At 45.9% G+C, this 21,698-nt stretch overlaps 2 protein-coding genes across 4 annotated transcripts in view; one reads left to right on the top strand and one right to left on the bottom strand.

Moving 5' to 3' along the window:
- The window catches only part of BFAR (bifunctional apoptosis regulator), a 36,102-nt gene extending 19,357 nt beyond the window's left edge, over positions 1-16,745 (bottom strand). Inside the window, exons 1-2 of one of the 3 annotated variants that reach the window (XM_077773216.1) lie at positions 16,554-16,745; positions 1,646-1,982 (exon numbers count right to left, since the gene is read on the bottom strand). In XM_077773216.1, coding sequence (XP_077629342.1) covers positions 1,646-1,908 — 263 coding nt within the window. In that variant the 5' untranslated portion in view covers positions 1,909-1,982; positions 16,554-16,745. Of the gene's footprint in view, positions 1-1,645; positions 1,983-15,570; positions 15,697-16,553 lie in introns of those variants that run through there. The other 2 variants (XM_077773218.1, XM_077773217.1) reach the window with 2 other exon arrangements.
- A 3,682-nt stretch (positions 16,746-20,427) lies between these two features.
- PARN (poly(A)-specific ribonuclease) overlaps positions 20,428-21,698 on the top strand; it is a 143,964-nt gene continuing 142,693 nt past the window's right edge. Inside the window, exons 1-2 of the mRNA XM_077773192.1 lie at positions 20,428-20,557; positions 21,022-21,099. Of these exons, the coding sequence (XP_077629318.1) occupies positions 20,539-20,557; positions 21,022-21,099 (97 nt within the window). The 5' untranslated portion in view covers positions 20,428-20,538. The remainder of the gene's footprint in view (positions 20,558-21,021; positions 21,100-21,698) is intronic.

The following is a 21,698-nucleotide window of genomic DNA, read 5'->3' as shown; positions in this document are numbered from 1 at the left end:
ATACATTTACGATGTTTAGAGGCCAAAATAAAACTAACAGTCGATATTTAGTAACATACAGGCAACTTTAGAACAATAGTCAAGACTGGATACGGCCTGGTTGGTGACAGCAAAAAATTGTAAACAACCTGTGTGTCCACTGCTAGAGAAAGAGTCTCACCATGGTCTGTGCACACAATGGAATGCCACATAGTTTTTAAAATGAATTTATGGGATATCGTTTGTATTGAGACGAATAAATTTAAGACCTACATATTGTTGGGTGAAGATAATAAATATGGGGGCGCCTGGGTGGCTCAGTCGCTTGAGCATTTGACTTTGGCTCAGGTCATGTTCTCATGGTTTGTGGGTTTGAGCTCCCGCATCAGGCTCTGTGCTGACAGCTCGGAGCCTGGAGCCTGCTTCGGATTCTGGGTCTCCCTCTCTCTCTGCCCCTCCCCCACCTGCGCTCCGTCTCTCAAAAATAAGCAAACATTAAAAAAAAAAACAACAAATGCGGAGCCTTACAGATAGGATACCACTGATGTGAGGAAATACTTGCATTTCCTACTGGCACATGTAGGTACAGAAGTATCCTTGACATTCTGAAGGAAGTCACAACAGAGTCATGACTGAAATGACTCTGAGGAAAAGGAAGGGCGGGCTGTGGATGGGGAGGAGAGGGCAAAGGGATCTTTAACTTTATCAGTAAGAACTCTCATTCTTTAAAAACAATATAAACAAATGAAGGTCTCTCAGTATTGCTGATGGGATTCACCATCAATTCACAGAAAACAAGTAGAGCTGTCTTCGTTTTCAATTACACATAATCAGAGAATCTTCCTTCAATTAAGATCAACCTGCAGGTAATCCAGGCTGACAGGTGGGAGCGAAGCGCTTGTAAATATATCTCCCATGAAAAAGTGAATGTTAGGTTAACGTTTTCAGGGAACTTTCTGGTATTCTGTTGGTGTCAAGAAGGCAACAGAAGAAAAGCAAGGACTTGAGGCTCGAAGACCTTACAGGCACATTATAAACATTGTGAATGCAAGCGGAAAGGAGCCTGCTTAATTGACTGAGCTGCCCAGTCGCCCCCATTTAAGCTGACTTTTAAATGTGATCAATTGGATTTCTAAAAATTCACACTCTGTAAACCAAATAAACCTACTGAATTTCTTTCTGCCCTATCTGTCATACTTCTGTAAGACACTGTGTTGTGTGAGGCCATTTGTTGTGTGAGGCTATACGCGGGAGGCCATCTCTACTGATGTGAAAATTAAAAGTTTATCCAAAGATTATGAAAATCACCAGTAAACGGATTTGTACAGAACTGTTCAGCGATGCTATTTTCTCTATGAGACCTAGAGTGTTCTCAGCGGATACAAATCGATAAAAAGTGTTACATGACAAAGGATTACAAGCAATGGTCTGATAACCAGACTTTTTTTTTCCTTTATGATAAATAATCACAAACCTATCACAGTCACCTGTGAGGAAGGGCGTCTGGCTCTGCGGGTCCTTGAGCCCCCTGACTGCCAGGCCAGCAGATCTAGAATGACCACGGTGGGGGTTGGCTCTGTGCCTCTGGCCTCTTCAAACATGGCTGCCCCCACGAAGAGAAAGCACAGCATGCAAGCTGTATGGGCTTATATGGACCAGGCATTACCTGAGGAGAATATTGACTTTGGGGAAACCTTCCCATCTTTCTCTGCATTCCGGACACTCTGTTTTCTTCGAAGAGGCCCACCATAAAGCCAGGCAGTGCCGGCAGAAGCTGTGGCCACAGTTCAAGGTGGTGGGGTTAACCAGGATGTCATAACAGCAGTGGCAGGAAAATTCACTAACAGAAATCTGAGGGCCGGTGCTCTTGAGGGGGTCATCTTCCTCCAGGGTTGTGGTGTTCGGATCATTCTGCGAAGACTCCTCCATCTCTTACCAAATCCTGGCATTCACAGGCACGAAAAATTTCAGACTTACAAAACTGCTGCAAAGCATCCTTAAATCTAGGGGGATAGAAAAGAACAACAGAATTAGGACTAACAGTTTAGCAGGTCTTTGAGACTACTGCCGCTCTGTTAAAGCTGATTCGTATAAATGTCTTCTTTAAAGTATTTATTTTGAGACAGAGGGAGAGCGAGAGTGGGGTAGGGCGGGGGGCAAGGGGGAAAGAATCCCAAGCAGGCTCCTCACAGAGCCTAACACGGGGCTTGATCCCATGACCATGAGCTCATGACCTGAGCCAAAACCAGGAGTCAGATGCCTAACTGACTGAGCTGCCCAGTCGCCCCCATTAAAGCTGATTTTTAAATGTGATCAATTGAATTTCTAAAAATTCACACTCTGTAAACCAAATAAACTTACTGAATTTCTTTCTGCCCTGTCATACTTCTGAAAATTAGGTGAAGCAAAATAATGTAGTGGAAAGTTCAGCGGCCTTGGTGAAGGTGGAGAATTCTGGATCCTTCTCTTTCACTAACTTACTTGGAAAATAATTCCTCTGGCCTCAGTGTTCTCAATTACATTTCTCAAGTCCTCTCATGTGCATGATTTTAAATAAACCAGCTTCTTATGGGGGGGATGGGGCGTCTGGGTGGCTCCGTTGGTTGGGTGTCCTAGTCTTGACTTCGGCTCAGGTCATGATCTCACAGTTCGTGGGACTGAGCCCCACATCGGGCTCTGCACTGACTGACAGCATGGAGCCTGCTTGGGATTCTCTCTCCTGTCTCTCTTTACCCCCTCCCCCACATGTGTGCTCTCTCTCAAAATAAATAAACATTAAAAAAACCCACAGCTTCTTGGGCCAGTTAAATGTCTAAAGTTGGAAGTAACAGATGTACTTCATGTAAATAACACGTTTTTTATCCAAATCTGTTTTCCCAGTAGATACTTATTTCATAAACATGTGATTTCAGAGGCTCCCACAGGAATAGTACCAAGGAGTGAGTGAAGCCTTATTTTGTGAGGTGCCCTGTGCCAGGTCAACTCCCTTGGGGCTCAACATACCCTTTCCTCCCAAATCGACCCAAACACACGTCATGGCCTCTGGATTCGGCCAGTTTGGTGTCACAGAAACAAGGTAATGTTGCTAATAAACAAATGGCAAAGGACCATCTTCTCGTTCTCATCTGGGTCTTAGGAGACTGTTGTACTGAGAGGCGGTACAGTGCAGGACACCATGGAGTTAGGGTCACTTGCTCTGTGGCTGGGCCTAAGTTACTCAAGCTCTCTGAGCCCTATGTTCTCAACTGTGAAATGGTGACTAACACTATAAAAGCCTTCAAGGCTTCTTGTGAGGATCAGAGATGTTCAAAGTAACATGGCAGGGATGGCGTACAGTGCAAACAGGAGTCAATGAATTGACTATCCCACTATTCCTGGTATTATGACAGTGGAGGTGCCGGTGAGTAAGGGCTTCCCCATGTGGCTACTGTGAGGAGAAAGGCAGTACACCATAAACCACTCCCCATCACCCGCAGTGCTCATGCCGAGAGGGCTTGCGCTTTCCACTTCACAGGTCCGGTGGTCAAGAAACAGACCCCAGCGTAGGGCTGCCTGGCTTCTTACTCCGTCTGTGCCATTCGTTAGCTGTAGGGTCTGGACTTCTTGGAGCATCAGCTTCCTCGTGTTTAAGTGTGTGTGTGTGTGTGTGTGTGGTGTGTGTGTGTGTAGGAGCATCTTCCCTCACTGGCAGGTTTTAAGAATTGAATAGGAGAGTGGAAGTGAAGTGTCTGTCTCATACAGAGCCTGACACGTGGTAAGTAAGCCACAAATGGTAGCAATTTGCCTGGTTTTCAAATACAGTCATGAGAATCTTATCTTTCATCAAGTGAGGTTTTATGCTTGTAGAGTACTATATATTAGTTACTTATGTTTATTTATTTTGAGAGAGAGAACATGCAAATGCAGGAGAGGGGCAGACAGAGAGGAGAGGGAGAATCCCTGACCATGCCGAGCCTGGGGCTCTATCTCATGAACCGTGAGGTCACGACCTGGGATTTCAGCCAGATTTCAACCGACTGAGGCACCCAGGCACCCCTAGACTACTCTAGTTTAAATAAGCAAATCTACAGGGGCGCCAGGGCGGCTCAGTCAGTTAAGCCTCCAACTCCTGGTTTCAGCTCTGGTCATGATCTCAGGGTTCATGACTTCCGTCCTGGGTTTGACTCTGTGCTGACGGCAGGGAGTCTGCCTGGGATTCTGTCTTCCTCTCTCTCTCTCTTTCTGGGATTCTGTCTTATTCTCTCTCTCAAAAATAAATAAGCAAATCTATAAACAAAGAGAGAAGAAAAGAAAATGAGGTATTTGTAGTGGGTCTGGGTATGCGTCATGACTATTTTGCTTTTCTGTATTTACCATGATGTTCTTGATGAAAATGTATAACGTTATAATTGTAAAAACATNCAAGCTGGCCTCCAAACAACACCCAGTGCTCATCCCAAAAAGTGCCCTCCTCCATGCCCGTCACCCACTTGCTCCTCTCCCCGGTGGGGGTCTTTCAACTCAAAGAATAAACACAGCTAAATTTTAAACTCAGTGTTAAAGTGGAATAGAGGTCATCAATGACACTAAAGATAAAATTAGGTAAAGATAAATATAAAATTAAAAGATTAAATATAAAATATAAATATTTAAAATATACTAATTTAATTATTACTCACAATAATAATTTAAAGTAAAAAGGGGGACACTCTTCTGTACAGGCCTAAAACTGTTGTTTTTGGGGCAGCTGGCTGGCCCAGTTGGTGCAGCATGCTACTTTTTAAAATAATTTTAATGTTTATTCATTTTTGAGAGAGACAAACATAGCATGAGTGAGGGAGGGCAGAGAGATTTTTTTTTTAATGTTTGTTTATTTTTGAGAGAGACAGAACAGAGGAGGGCACAGAGAGAGGGGGATACAGAATCCAAAGCAGGCTCCAGGCTCTGAGCTGTCAGCACAGAGCCTGATGTGGGGCTCGAACTCGTGAACCACAAGACCATGACCTGATCTGAAGTCGGACACCCCACCAACGGAGCCACCCAGGCACCCTGGATCATGCTACTCTTCATGTCAGGGTTGTGAGCTTGAGCCCCACGATGGGTGTAGAAATTACTTAAAACAGCTGAGGTCATGATCTCAGCTTGAGCTCAAGCCCCATGTCAGGCTCTGTGCTGGGTGGCTCAGTCAGTTAAGTCTCTTGATTTCCGTTCACGTCATGACCTCATGGTTTCTGAGTTCGAGCCCCACACCAGGCTCCACAGTGTCCATGTGGAGAGTGCATACTCTCTTTTTCTTTCTCAAAATAAATAAACTTAAAAAATATTTTTTAAATCTTAAAAAAAAAAAACCTTCTTTCTGGAAGAAAAAGTTCAAATAAATGTACTTAGTGACAAACTCTAAATCATTTCTGATAATCATATTCACTTATTACTTATATGTTTAGTAACATTAAAAAAATTCCCAAGTGCTTTCCTGTAGGGAGTCCCTTCAAATTGCTAAGGAAGTGGGAGATCTGATGCAGATTTTAAGAAAAAGCAATCATTTTCATAAAGTAGTTCCTTTATCTGGCTAATACTGACTAAATAACTGCCATAAGGAGAACACTGTCCCAGGAAATAAATAAAGGAACCACTGCTGTGTACTGAGCACTCCTACGAGCTGGGCACTGGGCTTGCCCTCCAGGCACGTTCAGGGTCTCCTGTGGATTCACTGTCGGAGGAAACATCCCAAGGCTTCTAGTGAAGGCTGGGCGGGGGTCCGGAAAGATGGGCCGGGCTCGGGCACTGCTGTCGGTGCTTTTGTGGGGAGCAGTGAGTGACCCAGAGCTACCGGTCTGATCTGGGGCCACGTGCGCCTAGTGAATGAGGGGTGGGCGGACGGGAGCAGAGAGAGGGTTCAGAGGCAAGCAGGTCAGCAAAGCTGTGCTGGAGGATGATAAACCTCCTCAGGAAGGACTGCAGGGCCAGGACATCTTAGAAGTAAAATGTTTAGTCACTTCTAGGGACACAGGGGACACGGAGGGAAAAGAGCACAAGAATGACAGGTGATAAAGAAAGGGATCAATATTATCTGAGAGCTGATAAGGAAATAACTGACGGACTCTGATAGAGAGAGAGAGAGAATGATGGAAGACGCTGGCCAGGTGTCAGAGCTGGGGAGGAAGAGACGTGCCTGTGAGCAAATGGGGCCCATCTTAGAAAGAAGGGTAAGTTGAATTTTAGAAAGGTTGAGGCGGAGGTGATGACAAGACTTCGGAGTAGAATGTTCTAGTGAGCAGCTGGAGTACAAAACTGTAGTTGGGAGTTAAGAATGAGGCCGAATGTGTGCACTTCCGAGTCATCTGCAAAGAAATGGCAGCTTGTGCTGAAATTAATTTCCACCAATTAGCCTTCTAAAACTAGAAGGTACCAGCTGTTCCTGGGTTACCCGATTTGAAAGTTGATTTCTCGTGAGAGAAAACAAACCATACAATGACACCTAAAACGTATTTTTGGGGTGTGGGTGGCTCAGTTGGTGGAGCGTCTGACTCGACTTTGGCTCAGGTCATGATCTTGAAGTTCATGAGTCTGAGCAAAGCCTACTTGGGGATTCTGTTCCCCCCCGCCTCCTGCCTCTCTCAAAATAAATTAAAAATACACTTAAAAAAATAAATCAATAAAATAAAGCGTGTTTTTTAAAATGAAAAAGATTTTTTTTAAGTTTATTTTTATGATAGAGAGACAGAGCACCAGCAGGGGAGGGGCAGAGAGATGGAGACAGAATGTGAAGTAGACCCCAGGCTCTGAGCTGTCAGCACGAAGCCGGCTGCAAGGCTTTAACTCATTAAGCAGTGAGATCATGACCTGAGCCAAAGTCGGACGCTCAAGCGACAGCCACCCCAGGCGCCCCTAAAACATGTTTTTAGGTAGTATTTTGAGAAGCTAAGGTGGCCACTAACTTTGTCTTATGATTGTCTTTGACAAACTAGAAACGGCATGGACTTGGACTACATCTTGGGAATTTTGCTACTTTCAGTTTCCCCTAAATCTAAAATGTGAAAGCTAACAGAGTATATACACATCTTAACCAAATTCAGTTGATCTTTTCTGCTATTTCTGTCCGCATCTGGGTTACTTCCAGGAGGGAAAACAGCACTTTCTGAGGAAGACAGTGCTCTTCAGGGATAGAATGTAGCGCAGACACTGCACTTCCAAGCTGTGGGTCAACACACGCTCCCCCACTGGCAACGATCTGAAGGCCTCCGAAGGCCTCCTGGAGCGCGGTGTTCTTCAGGATGTTGATAGATGTTCTGCCTAAGCTCAGCCCACAGCAGGAGCGGAGCTGAGAGGGTTTGCTGGCTCTTTCTGAGTTCCTGCACAAGCAAGCATGCATGGGAATGTCCCTGTGGCCTGCTGTCCTTTTCCCTTGAAGGCCTCAGAGAGGACGCTGGGATGGGGTGGGGGGAAGACGGCATTAGGACTCGGGGTGGAGATTCGTTCCCTTCTCCAGCCCCTGTGCCCAGTCTACACGGATACACTTTGGTTTGTTTAAGCATCATATGAAATGACAAGTGTTAATTACCTAGTTCAAAGCTAAAGGTGAAGAACACCTGAGTTTGGAAAAGTCTGCAAGACTGCAAACAGAGACAGGTTTAAAATGACAGGCTGAACCCCGCAGAATTGAAGAGGATAGCAACCTCCAGGGGCTGAGTCACTCTAAAGAGCTGTGGTTTCTGAATACAACTTTGGGTCTTTGCTATTTTTTTTTTTTTTTTTTGAGAGAGAGAGATAGAGACAGCATGAGCAGGGGAGGGTCAGAGAGAGGGAGACACAGATTCCGAAGCAGCCTCCAGGCTCTGAGCTAGCTGTCAGCGCAGAGCCTGACACAGGACTCGAACCCACGAACTGTGAGATCATGATCTGAGCTGAAGTCAGACGCTTAACTGACGTCTGTAGGGGCACGTCAGGAGGTCTGTGCACACTGAGAGTATATGCCAAGCTTGTGTTTTCCATATGAGGATGTAATATGAGCTCTTGCCTAAAGGAAATCTATAGTTTTTATTTTATTTTTTAAAAGTTTTAGTTAAGTCATCTCTACACCTAACATGAGGCTTGAACTCACAACCCTGAGATGAAGAGTTGCATGCTCCTCTAAGACAGCCTGCCACCCTGGGAAATCTAGTTTTTATTAGGCTAACAGGACCAAGACTGAAATAAAGTTAAAAACTGCTTACGCACCAGGATAAAGACTTAGACTGTTCATCATCCCACTGCTTCCTGGGGTGGTTATGATGAACCCAGCTAAGCCTTTCCGCAGTGATGTGGTATTACTGTGACACACGTCCCCCCTCTCCGTCCAAGAACAGCCTCAACACTGGCAGCCGCCACTCCCGTGGTGGCGACACCGGGCCTTCACGCAGGCTTTCACATGGTGTTTCTTTTTCTCCCTCTCTCCCTTCCTCTTTTTTTTTTTTTTTAATGTTTTTTATTTATTTTTGAGAGAGAGAGAGAGAGAGACAGCGCGAGCAGGGGAGGGTCAGAGAGAGAAGGAGACACAGAATCTGAAACAGGCCCCAAGGTCTGAGCTGTCAGCACAGAGCCTGATGCGGGGCTTGAACCCACAAGTTGCGAGATCATGACCTGAGCTGAAGTCGTATGCTCAACCGACTGAGACACCCAGGCTCCCCCTCTCCCTTTCTCTTGAATTTGGTACTGGCATTTAAAAAATCGGATTTGAGGGGTGCCTGGGTGGCTCAGTCAGTTAAGTGTCTGACTTCGGCTCAGGTCATGACCTTATGGCTTGTGGGTCTGAGACTCGCATGGCTCGGACCCTGAGCCTGTTTCCCGTTCTGTGTCTCACTCTCTCTGTCTCTATCCCACTCATGTTCTGTCTCTGTCTCAAAAATAAATAAACATTAAAAAAATTTTTTAAACCTGACTTCAAGGGCACCTGGGTAGCTCAATCGGTTAAGTGCCTGACTTTGGCTCAGGTCATGATTTCATGGTTCATGAGTTTGAGCCCCGCATTAGGCTCTGTGCCGACAGCTGCTTGGATCCTGTCTCCCTCTCTGCCCCTCCCTGGCTCTCCCTCCCACTCTCTCTCTCTTTCAGAAGTAAATAAACATTAAAAAAACATTTTTTTAAAAAGGATATATGCACCCTTATAAAAAATCTAATTTCACATAAAAATCCAGCCTCCTGGCTTCTACTGGAGAAAATCAGACCAGGCAAGCCTGGGGTTGCATATGGGGTGACAAGAATCAGCTTGGGCTGGGTCACTCGGCCGCTGCACCCTTCAGATGGGGCAGGGGGGCTCACACCTGTTTTCTTCCCCGACCGTGGGGGGGTACGTGCATTTTCATGACCTCTCCCCCGGGCCACGCCTCAGTCTGCTGACAAGCATAGATGTTTTGAGGCTCACCGGCCTTGGGCTCTACCCGTGTATAGCGCCCCTGTCTCTGGGTTCGCCAGCAGGTTGTTTACCACCATTACTGAGAAGGGGACTGCCTAGGAGGCTTCCACCCGCTTTTCTAAACTACTGCTTCTAATCTCTCCCACACTCTGAGGCCAGACAGCCCTACTCGGCGGACATGCACGTGAAAGGCTCTGGGTGAATCTGAGGGCAAGTCTAGAAATTCTAAGTTGGCCTTTGTCTCATCACCTCCCCAGAGACCTAGGAAGTAAAGAGCTTGGGGGCCCTTCTATGAATCACACACTTATACAGGCCTTTAAGACGCCTGCTTTCATATTCTGAAGGTATTTACTTCCTGCTTCTGAGAAACTGTAATTGCACATCTTTTTCTTCTGCTTATTTGCACCACAGACCAATGATGTATACATCTCAGTTTTAAAATCAGATGACATGTTCTGAATCCCCCCTTCACTACTTATGAACCAAGAGGCTGTGGGCAAATTACTCCCTCTCTCTGAGTCTCATATTAGCACATGTAAGGCATGGGGTTACCACCTCCTCAGACCCCACAGAGCCATCAGGAGCATTAAGGAGGCACGCTCAGGCACCAGCACAAAGGAAGTATTCAGTAACTGGCCCCTTCGCCCACATCATGGTTCCGGTGGGACACTTCCCAAACCGTCTAAGTGACAAATCCCAAAAGCTGTTTTCATGCTCAGGCCATATAATAGACACCTTATTCGGACCAACATACCTTAAAATTTTTTTTAATGTTTTATTTGTTTCTGAGAGAGAGAGAGCGAGAGCAGGGGAGGGTCAGAGAGAGAGGGAGACCCAGAATCTGAAGCAGGCTCTAGGCTCTGAGCTAGCTGTTAGCAAGGAGCCCGACAGTGGGGCTCGGACCCACAAACTGCGATATCACGACCTGAGCCGAAGTTGGACGCTTAATGGACTAAGCCACCCAGGCATCCCTCATATATATACCTTTTAGATGTTTTATTTTGAGAGAGAGAGAGGAGAGAGAGAGAGGGGGAGAGAGAGAGAGAGAGAATGAATGGGGGAGGGGCATAGAGAGAGAGAGAGAGGGAGGCCTGGAATCACAAGCAGGCTCCCCACTGTCAGCGCAGAGCCCTTCGCAGGGCTCAAACCCAAGAACCCTGAGATCATGACCTGAGTCGAAACCAAGAGTCAGATGCTTAACCGACTGGGCCACCCAGGTGCCCCTCACCAATGTAACTTTTAAAACACCTGGAGGGGCGCCTGGGTGGCTTAGTCGGTTAAGCGTCCGACTTTCGCTTAGGTCATGATCTCGCGGTTCATGGGTTCGAGCCCCGCATCGGGCTCTGTGCTGACTGCCAGCTCAGAGCCTGGACCCTGTTTCAGTCTGTGGTTCCCTCTCTCTCTGACCCTCCCCTGCTCGCGCTGTCTCTCTCTCTCTCCTAGAAATAAATAAAACATAAAAAAAAAAAAAACACCTGGAGAGGCTTCGGATTCTTTGTCTCCCTCTCTCTGACCCTCCCCGGCTCACGCTGTCTCTATCTCTCTCTCTCAAAAATAAAAACATTAAAAAATTTTTTGTTAAAAAAACACACCTGGAGAGATGTTATTTACTGAGGAAAAGACCATCTCTAAAATTTCAGGGTCAAAAACTGGTGTAAAGTCTTAGAAAGCACGACCGCGTAAAAAAGACATGAACCAACTGTATCACTGACCTTTTCTAAGCTGTTCACGGGTGTGGCCTGTTCGCACAACCGACAGGAAACAATTGTCACAGTGTGATGACTTGAGCAATCACAAGATCTCTAGCATTGTAACCTTTTCTATGTTTCCCCAAAGAAATACCTAACTGACATGGTATAGTTATCTGAAAAATCTACGAAGGAAACAAAAGGGCTGGAATACAATCTCCCAATTATTCTGTGTGACTAAAGAACCTGCAATAAACGTGGCTATTGCTCCCTTGGAAGGAAAACTGTTTGATTTGGTCAAGTACCTATCTGTGGAATCATCTAGAGAAGGTGGCGGAAGGAGGTGGTGGCACTGCCGTTTAACTGTTTGATTCTTTACACCCCCAGATCAATGAATACAGTAGTTTTCATGGAGTTCAAAGAAGAATGCATCAATTCTGAGTTGAAATGGAGAATTTTTATACCGCAGCATATAAAGATTGCACGTAATGAATCACTAAATTCTACTCCTGAAACCAATACTGCACTGTATGTTAACAGACTTGAATTTAAATAAATAAAATAAAGTTTCGTGTAATGATGGCCAACTCTTTAGGAGCCATGATCTTCAAACTGCTTTGTTCAGTGATATATAATTACAGTTCTACCTCTTCGTTCAACAAAATGTTTATTGTGACGATAGTACATACCTAACGTTCTAGGAGTAATCTTTTGGAGGGCTAATTTGCTTAGTCTGAAAACAGGATCCCAATCATTACTTAGCAAAGATGTTTCACTGCAAAAATAAAAAGATTCTGGCTTTATATTGCCCTTTAACTAGGCCATTTCTTTCTTTTCATTACATATGACCTGACAGCAAAGAATAATGACCACTGCTAATATGTCCTGAGAGCTTATCATGTGACAGATGATCCTATAATTATTGCTCTCATCTCCACTTTACAGATGAGAAAATGGAGGCCTACTTAATAGAGGCCAGAGGCAGGTTTTAAATCATGGTCTGATTTAAAGCCTGATCTCAGAACACTACATTATTCCAATGAAGAAATCAATAATGGTTATTGTTTCAAAGGACTAATTTGCTTCTCTACCCTGCTACCACAAGAGCTGAGAGATCCAAACTGTAGAAAATAAACCAGGATGTGACAACATCACTGCATTCTGGAACATGACCTCTGGCTCGCGGCTGTTACGGTGAGCATGGTGTTCTGCGAGGCAAGCAGAAACAGTCACAAGAGAAACTGGGGTGAAGGGTGCTGGGTGACTCAGTTGGTTGAGCACTCAACTCTTGATGTCAGCTCCAGTCATGACCCCACAGTGGTGGGATCGAGCCACGCTTCTGGCTCTGTGCTGAACGTGGAGCCTGCTTAAAATATTCTCTCTCTCTTTCATTCTCCCTCTCTCCCACTTGCACTCCCTAAAAATTAAAAGAAAGAAAGAAAGAGAGAAAGAAGGAAAGAAATAGGGATGTGAGGGGTGCCTGGCTGGCTCAGTCAGAAGAGTGTGGGACTCTTGATCTTGGGGTTGTGAGTTCGAGCCCCATGTTGGGCACAGAGATTACTTGCATAGAAAGAAATAAAGAATGAAAGAAAGAAAGAAAGAAAGAGAGAGAGAGAGAAGTGGGGGTGAAAGTGAAAGTAGTTGGGAACACCCCTATTTCTGGCACCCCAGGTCCACTTCTGGGGACACCACTATAAACACTAGAATACTACAGACATTTTAAATGTCCAAAGAGTGACCACACATTTCTAGTGATTATGAAACAAAATGAAATGTGCCCAAATGTAAGCAAGGCAAAGGCCATAAATGGCAAAAATATGAGAGTACTGTGTACCCCTACTTCTTGCAGGGGGCAGAAATGGGCTTTCATTAACACAAGAGAAGGATTTCCAGGGTCTTCCCATATCAAATATTGTCCCAATAGATTTTCTTTCTGGACGGAGTCAGAGATTACTAGGGCAAAGGTAGCCGGTGAGCTCATAGTAGGCTGACGTGCGGCCTGAACCTTGAGGCCCGGTGACCTACTGCCCATGAGGGGTGCTGGGCAGGATGAGAGCACACTGAGAATAGTGTCCAGGTTCTCCCTGCACACTCTTCTTTCATTTCTGTTATGTGGCACCTAGTCAGTGACCTATCCTGTATTAAATGCTGTAGATGTCCAATAACTTGTGATTAAAAAAAACTGATTAGAAACCATACTTTAATTATTGGTTTGAGTACTCTCTCCTTCTCCAATCAAATTCTGAGCTGCTTGAGATCAGGAACCAAGCCACAGTACTCTATCATCGTGTTTTTTGTTTTTAAACTTGTAATTAAAAATTTTTTTTAAAGCTTTTTTTATTTCTGAGAGAGAGAGAGAGAGAGAGGCTGCGTGAGCAGGGGAGGGTCAGAGAGAGAGGGAGATACAGAATCTGAAACAGGCTCTAGGATCTGAGCTAGCTGTCAGCACAGAGCCTGACGCGGGGCTCGAACCCACGATCCATAAGATCATGACCTGAGCCGAAGTCAGATGGTTAACCGACTGAGCCCGTTTTTAAACTTTTTAATGTTTATTTTTGAGAAAGAGAGACAGAGTGTGAGCAAGGGAGGGACAGAGAGAAAGGGAGACACAAAATATGAAGTAGGCTCCAGGCTCTGAGCTGTCAGCACAGACCCCGATGCAGGGCTTGAACCCACAAATCATGAGATCATGACATGAGCTGAAGTCGGAAGCTCAACCAACTGAGCCACCTGGGTGCCCCTCTATCATTGTATTTGAAGTAGCTGGCACATAGATGGGTTCTAGATATTTGTAGATGAAAATCAAATCAACATATATCTGACTCCCTGTCACAGTAATTTCTTAGAACTTCTGACCTAATCATCTGAGAAGTGTTGTGAATCTGAAATGAACAAGGATAAATGAGAGAGAGAGGAGCCCAGGAATGTACATTTTATTTTATTTATTCTTTTTAAGTAAGCTCCATGCCCAACATGAAGCCCAACGCAGGGGTTGAACTCACGACCCTGAGATCAAGACCTGAGCTGAGATCAAGAGTCAGATGCTTGAGGCAGTTGGGTGGCTTAGATGGTTAAGCGTCTCACTCCAGGTCAGGTCATGATCTCACTGTTTCATGGGTTCAGGTCCCACGTCAGGCTTTGTGCTGACACCTCAGAGCCTGGAGCCTGCTTCAGATTCTGTGTCTCCCTCTTTCTCTGCCCTTCCCCTGCTAGTGCTCCCTCTCAAAAATAAATAAATACACTTAATAATAATAATAATAATAATAATAAAAGAGTTGGATGCTTAAATGAGCCACCCAGTTGCCCCAGAAATGTTCATTTTACACAAGCCCCTTAGGAGATCCTTATGCACACAGAAGCTTGGGAACTAGGGACTTGTTACATACAAATAAATAAACACGTGTGTGCCTATATATGATTCAGATAAGGTATGGGTAAGGTGTGAACAAAATAAAAGTTTAAATAACACTTTCATGCTCATCTCCTCTTCTCTGCAATCCCTCTTCTCTCCAATGCCTGAATCATCCTCCTGGAGCAAAATTCTGACCAAACATTACCTTCACTCAAAACTATCTTGACCGTGAGCAATTAAAGCCCACAGCTGTAAGCTTGTCATTTAAGAATCTTTATGGTCCATAAATCAACAGAACTTTTTAATGAGGTGGTTTCTCTTTTCTTTCTTTTTTTTTTTTTTTTAAAGTAGGCTCCATGCCTAATGCGGGGCTTGAATTCATAGCCCTTAGGTTGAGAGTCGCATGCACTACAGACTCAGCCAGTCAGGTACTCCAACACAACTTTTGAAACAAGAGCACAAAATCTGAAGCCAGAATGACTAATTTCAAATCCCAGCTCACCAATAACTAGTGTGATCTTAAGCAAGTCACTTAATTTCTGTGCCTCAGTTTCCTCATCTGTAAAATGGGGATATTAATACTGCCTTACTGATGAAGTTGTTGACAGGGTTAAATGAATTAATAATACATGCACCACACTCTGAATAGTGCCCAGCACATTAGTGCAATACAAATGTCAGCTATTACTATGATTATCCCCTACTGCTCGTCTACTCACTCATCACCCCGTGGTCCCATCTATGAACTTCTGCTCCTTGTGAATTTTCCCATCACATTGTTCCCCTCCTCTGTAACCCAGCTCTGCACCATCTCTGGGTCAAAAGTGTTCAATTGACAAACCCCAAATCACCTGCCACTTGAAAGTCTTTAATGGCTAACTCCATTCACACCCAAAGTACTCCTTCCTGCCTCTGTGAATTAATGTAACTTTTACTTGTGTGTTTCCTCATCTCCCAGACTATTTCCCCTGAGAGCCTTGTATACTTAAAACAGTATGTTCTCAGGAATGGAGATCTGGGTTCCAAACAGGTCACACTTACTATCCCTGAGCCTCATATTTCTCATTCCTAAGTTCAGGATAATAATATCCACTCTGAAGGAGGTTTAAATAACAAACTCTATCCATAGGTATTCAACAAGAGAACTGAATAATAATAGAACGATTACTAGTTGCACTTACTGATGTCACCTACGTTAGCAGTGTCAGTGCCAAGCACTGGAGCGGCGGACGGTTTTTTCACTTCGTTTATGGAGACAGTCAGGGAAACGCAGAACACATCAGACACCCAGGCTAGCTGTTTACAAAACAGCCTGGACAAAAACACACCAACCTACCTAACTCGCACGTGCGCTCGGCGCCGGCAGAGAGTAAACCTCTTTCCTATTGGCCTTTCAGACGGTGACATCAAGACCACCCCCAAAGGACCGACCAATGGGCTTTAGCGGGGAGGACCCAACGGCGACAGCTGAGGGCATGACAGTGTCCGGGCTTTATCTCCTCTCCGCCAAAGTTGGGGGGCCGCCTCCTGCCCCGCCAACGATCCTCAGTTAGACACGTTTCATTTACCCCTCTTTGTATTTGGTTTTTAACGAGAACTCCTTTTTGTACAAGTTCCGATTAGGGGCCGTGAGTCCCCAGTCGTAACAGCGGTGTTCTAACCTAACCCTAGCGCGACTCTGGGGTTCACTTTCCCTTCTGTGCAGATCCGTTACCCTATTTTATAACGGGAGCAATCGTTCTGTTTTGGGGCAGGGACTGCCTCTCCAATCAGACCCGTAGGTCAGTCTACCAGGACCCTGAGCAATTCTGGACGCGCAGCCAGAGGCTGCGGCAGGGGTTCCTGGGGAGGGGGGGGGCGTCCCTTCGTTCCCCTCCAAGGTGTGTGGAAGCGACGCCTCCATCTTCCCGCCCTGGGGAGATCCTGGAGCGGCAGACTCCGACCCTGACCGCGAGGGGACGCAGGCAAGGCCCCACGACTCGCCCTGCCGACGTGGGGCTCTCGGGCAGGGACGGGGAAGTTGGCCACACGCGAGTCCGTGCCCCGTGGCCGAGACCGCAGATGCTTAGGACCCGGGCCTGGACGAGGAAAGCCTCGGGCACCTGCCTCNCCCTGAACTCAGCCCGGGCCTCCCTTTGCCCTTTCCCGCCACGTTGCGACTTACCACTCTGCTCCTTCCGGGCCCACCCGGCCGCAGCCTGCCTCCCGGACCCCCGCGGAAGCAGAGGAAGAGGTGGCCACTTCACTTCCGGAAGTAACCGAGGACTTACTGCGGAGAAGTGTGCCCCGGCCCGCGACCATAGAGGAGAAGCCACACTCTTCTCCCAACCCTCTCAACCCCGCGACCTCCCCGCTGCCTAGAGCGGCCACTCCCCGGCCGAGGACTTCGGCGCATGCGTGCCACCTCCGGCCCCGCCCGTTCCTCTTGAGGGGCCGACTTGAGACCCCCGCGGCGTTACAGCCCCGGGGTCAGGCGCGCGTCTGGTGCGGGTTCTCCTGGGAGTTGGTTTCTGTGTTTGGAGGACACCACTTTACCCAGAAATTAAATATAATAAGACCGCAGTATACTCGCCACAATTTTTTTTGCCTTCATATTTTTTGGCTGAGAATCCCAGGACCTTGGCGGAAGTTCCCTGTGTAGTTATTAACCGGGGTTAAAGTGACTTTATGAGCCTGTTTTTCTCCCGGTGTCTTGGTGCGTTGAGAAGTCATACTGGTTGTGTTTTAAACCACTGGCCTGGAGTTTGTTAAACTGATCATTCGGAGTGACACTTTTCTTTCTAACATAACATTGGCGAAGACTTAAAAGACTCTTCCTATGCCAGTGCAGGGAGTATGTGATCTCATTTTCTGGAGGATAATTTGGCCCAAGGGTGTGGGTGGGTGGTGGTGGTGGTAAAAGAGACCTAAAATTTACCATTTGAAAAAACATTAAGTGTACAGTTGAGTGGCATTCAGTACATTCACGTTGTGCATCTATCATCAGCATCCGTCTCCAGGACTTATTTACCTTAGCAAACTGAAACTCCATACTCATTAAACAACTCCAACCCGCCCTTTCTCTCCAGCCTCTGGGAACCACCATTCGAACTTACACCTTCGTGAATCTGACTGCTTTAGGTACCTCATGTGAGTGGAATCATACTGTTATTTGTCTTTTTGTGACTAACTTTGTTCACTTAGCATAATATCCTCAAGGCTTATCCAGCTTGTAGCATGTGTCATAATGTCCTTCCTTTTTAAGGCTCAATAATATTCCATTCTAAGTATATACCACTTTTTGTTTATTCATCTGTTGATGGGGTGGGTTGCCTCCACCCTTTGGCTATTGTGAATAGTGTGGCTAAGAACATGTATGTACAAATACCTATTCGAGCTTCTGCTTTTATTATTTAAAGGTGCATGCCCAGAAGTGGAATTGCTGTGTTACATAATAATTCTATTTCTTAATTTTCAAAGAATCCCCATACTGTTTTCCACAGCGACCACACCATTTTAGCTTCCCACCAACAGCACGGAAGGGTTTCAATTTCTCAACTAAGGGATGTGAAATGATGGGAAAAAAAGAAAGACAGCTCTTTTTCTGCCCACAGGTCCTGTCCCTGTGCTTTAATAAAACCATCCTTTTTTGCATCAAAAAAAGGGGGGGGGGATGTGAAAGGGTATCTCATTACTGTTGTGGTTTGCGTTAGTGAGGCTGAACATCTTTTCATGTGCTTACTGGCCATTTGTACATTTTCTTTGGGAAATATTTATTCAAGTCCTTTGTCTAATTTTTAATCAGATTGTTTTTTTGTCATTGAATTGTAGGAGTCCTTTATATATGATACATAATTTGCAAATATTTTCTCCCATTCCATGGGGTTGCCTTATTAAAAATGTTTTATTTATTTATTTCTGAGAGAGAGAGACAGACAGCATGAGCAGGGGAGAGTCAGAGACAGAGGGAGACACAGAATCTGAGGCAGGCCCCAGGCTCTGAGCTAGCTGTCAGCACAGAGCCCAACATGGGGCTCGAACCCACAAACCGTGAGATCATGGGCTGAGCCAAAGTCGTACGCTCTACCCAGGCGCCCCTCCATGGGTTGCCTTTTCACTTTGTTGATAGTATCCCTTCATGCACAAATGTCATAAATTTTGATGTCCAATTCATCTATTTTTTCTTTTGCTGCCTCTGCTTTGGGTATCATATTAGAAAAAATCATTGCCAAATACAGTGTTATAAGGCTTTTGCTTTACGTTTTCTCAAAAGAGTCTTATAGTTTCACCTCTTACATTTGGATGTGTCATCTATTTTGAGTTAATTTTTTAAATGTTTATTTAGAGAGCGAGAGAGCGCGTGTGAGCAGGGAGGGGCAGAGAGCCAAAATCAAGAGTCAGACACTTTTTTGAGTTCATTTTTATTTCTTTTTATTTTATATTTAATTTTTATTTGGTATAAAGTAAGGATCCAACTTCATTCTTTCTGATGTGGACATACAGTGTTCCAGACACTATTATTGAAAGGACTGTTCTTTTCCCATTGAATGATCTCAGCATGCTTGANTATATAGGTGTTTCTAGGTTTTTCTTTATGCCAATACCACACTGTTTTGATTATTGTAGCTTTGTAGTAAGTTTTGATATTTATTTAAATTACTTAAATTTTATTTAAATTATTTAAAATTATTTAAATCAGTTAAAATTTAAATTTAAGTGCTATATATGTCTAGTACTTTCTGTATTTGACTTTATTTTTTTTAAGTAGGCTTCACACCCAGAGTAGAGCCTAACGCAGGGCTTGAGCTCATGACCGTGAGATAAAGACCTGAGCTGAGATCAAGAGCCGGATGCTTAACTGACTGAACCACTCAGACACCCTGTATTGAACTTTTTAAGGTGAAACAAAAAAGGCAGAGAAATATTTCAAGCCTGAGTTTCGACTACTTACATATTTTTCTCCTTCCCTTTCCACCTGAACTCTAGAATTCACATTTATTCTCAGCTGTTCACATTAGAGATAGTTGACATAGTTACCCTATATGTAAATTTCCATTGATTGAGGCAAGAGAAACGAACTTTTTGAGGGAATTGGGGGAAAATATGGTCAGACTCTTACGTGTCCTTTGGAATTTTTAATACTTCCTTTTGGTGGGGGGAAATGGTCGTTTTTTTCTTCAAAAAACATATGGATTTTGTACTCAATAAATCTCAAACTCAGAGGTGTGAACGCAAGGGAATTGTGACAAGTCAGAACTCTAATCATGTCTTACATTTACACAGTCTTCTATAACTCACCGACATGATCACCATTGATCTTCAACCCCGGTGGATGAAGAGTCTGAGGTTTAGGAATGGTCAATACGGAAGCCTAATTAATGGAAGAGCTAGCCTTTGAAAGTAGGTCTTCTAACCAACCTCATAGTCTGTGAAAGAGGAAAGTGAATTCATTCACTGAGCTGTGTTTATTGAGCATCTACTGTGTTTCAACACCGTTGTATGCTCTGGGGATCCGTAGTATACTCCAAACCAAGGCAAGACCTCATTGAGTTTGTTCGCCAGTCCCAGTGGCTAGTGCATTAGGTCTCAGCTTTGCGTTCTCTCCACCTCTATTAATCGGGTACCCTTATTCCCTCTATCCCCGATTATTTTTATTGCAGCACCGGGCTCTTCCTCTTCAGAGCGCTGATGTGTTTCCAAGTGGCCAGTTTGATACCCTCCTGACTTTACCCTTTTCCTCCAAGTTAAGCTCCAAAGGGGCAAAGAGTTTGTCCCCTCTGTTCAACACTGTCTCCCCACCCGTTTGAGAGTGCCTAGCGCATAATATCGCCTGGAAATATTTGTTCATCAGTTGGGCGTCAAGACATGATTATTTCTCAGCCTGAATTTGGGGGTCCCACGTCTGGCCTCGCAAGTTAGACCACGCCCTAGCGATTTCCATGGCCACGCCCCTTCTCTATCCCTGAAGAAGCGAAAGGAGCCAAGGCTGGCCCCGCCCCCGCCGCTGACGCCGGCGCACGTGATGCGCGCCGGCGCGCGCTGTTTCCGGAAGTCGCCGCCGCGGTCTCCACCGCTTCTGCCTTTGCTGCTGCTGCGGTCCCGGCGGAACTTTGCGTGTAGAACGGCTGAGGCGGGCTCGGGTGGGGCCGGGATTCCGGCCACTCTGCAGAATGGAGATAATCAGGAGCAGTGCGTGTTCGCCGTGCACTACCCCGAGCCCCAAGGCCCCCTCACTCGGCCTGCTAGGCCCAGACCAGCGCCGTGTGCTTGGCGGGGCCTGGAGCTGAAGCAGCCCCTCAGGGGTTTGCTTCCCCTGAAGTCTGTGAGCTTTAGGGGGTCTTGTCCCTGCCTGTCCCGTGCACCCCTAGGGGCCTTGTCCTCTCACGCGGGCGTCCCCCAGGGCTCTGTGCCTCTGTGGCCCGTGCACCCTCGGGGCTTGTCCTCCTCCGGGCCATGCGCCCAATGGGGACTTGACCCTCTCCAATCGTGTACCCCTCGGGGACTTGATACTGTCTGTCTTGTTTATCCCTCTGGGACTTGTCCTCCTCCCGCCCGAGGCTTCAGGATCTTCCCAGCACTTCCCTTTCCCGTTAGGTGCTCTTGGGCAGGAAGCCAGGCTACCGGTTCTGAGCCTCTTCTCGGTTTCTCCGCAGATTTTAAGAGTAATCTTCAAAAAGTGTACCAGGCCATAGAGGAGGCCGACTTCTTCGCCATCGATGGGGAGTTTTCAGGTATCCCTCGCTCGCAAGCTGGGGGCCAAGGCTTCTCCTGACCCTCTGACCCCCTAACCCCGACTCCTGCCCGCCGGCCCCTCCTGTTTGTGGCCTTGGGCATTGGTTATATGAGTCTCAACGCTTTCTTTTAAGCGTTTCAGAGGCATGGAAGAGGGGCGGTGAGTTTGTGAGTGAACTGTGAGGGTTATGGATAGAGATTATGGTTTTGGTGTAGCTTAAAACTGATGTGCCGTGGCAGGGTAAAGGGCAGGCTTTTTTTGTGTGTATGCTGAAAATACATCACATAAAATTTACTGTTTCATTTTTTTCTAAAGATTTTATTAGTTTTGAAGTGATCTCTGCACCCAGGGTGGGCTCGGACTCCCCCCCNCCCCCACCCACCCATAGTCACACGCTCTACCAACTGAGCCAGCCAGGTGCCCCTAAAAACTGACTATTTTGACCATCTTTAAGTGGTTTTACAGTTGAGTGGCATTGAGCACATCCACATTGTCTTGCATCCATCTCCAGAACTTTTTCTCAAACTGATATTCTACCAACGGGACAGTAAGTCCATTTTTCCCTCCCCGCTGCCTCTGGCAGCCATTATTTTTCTC

Source organism: Crocuta crocuta, unplaced genomic scaffold (genome assembly GCF_008692635.1).
Source record: "Crocuta crocuta isolate KB4526 unplaced genomic scaffold, BGI_CrCroc_1.0 scaffold16, whole genome shotgun sequence".
Taxonomy (NCBI): domain Eukaryota; kingdom Metazoa; phylum Chordata; class Mammalia; order Carnivora; family Hyaenidae; genus Crocuta; species Crocuta crocuta.
Note: the sequence above shows the minus strand (reverse complement) of the source record. Positions and strands in the feature narration are given on the sequence as shown.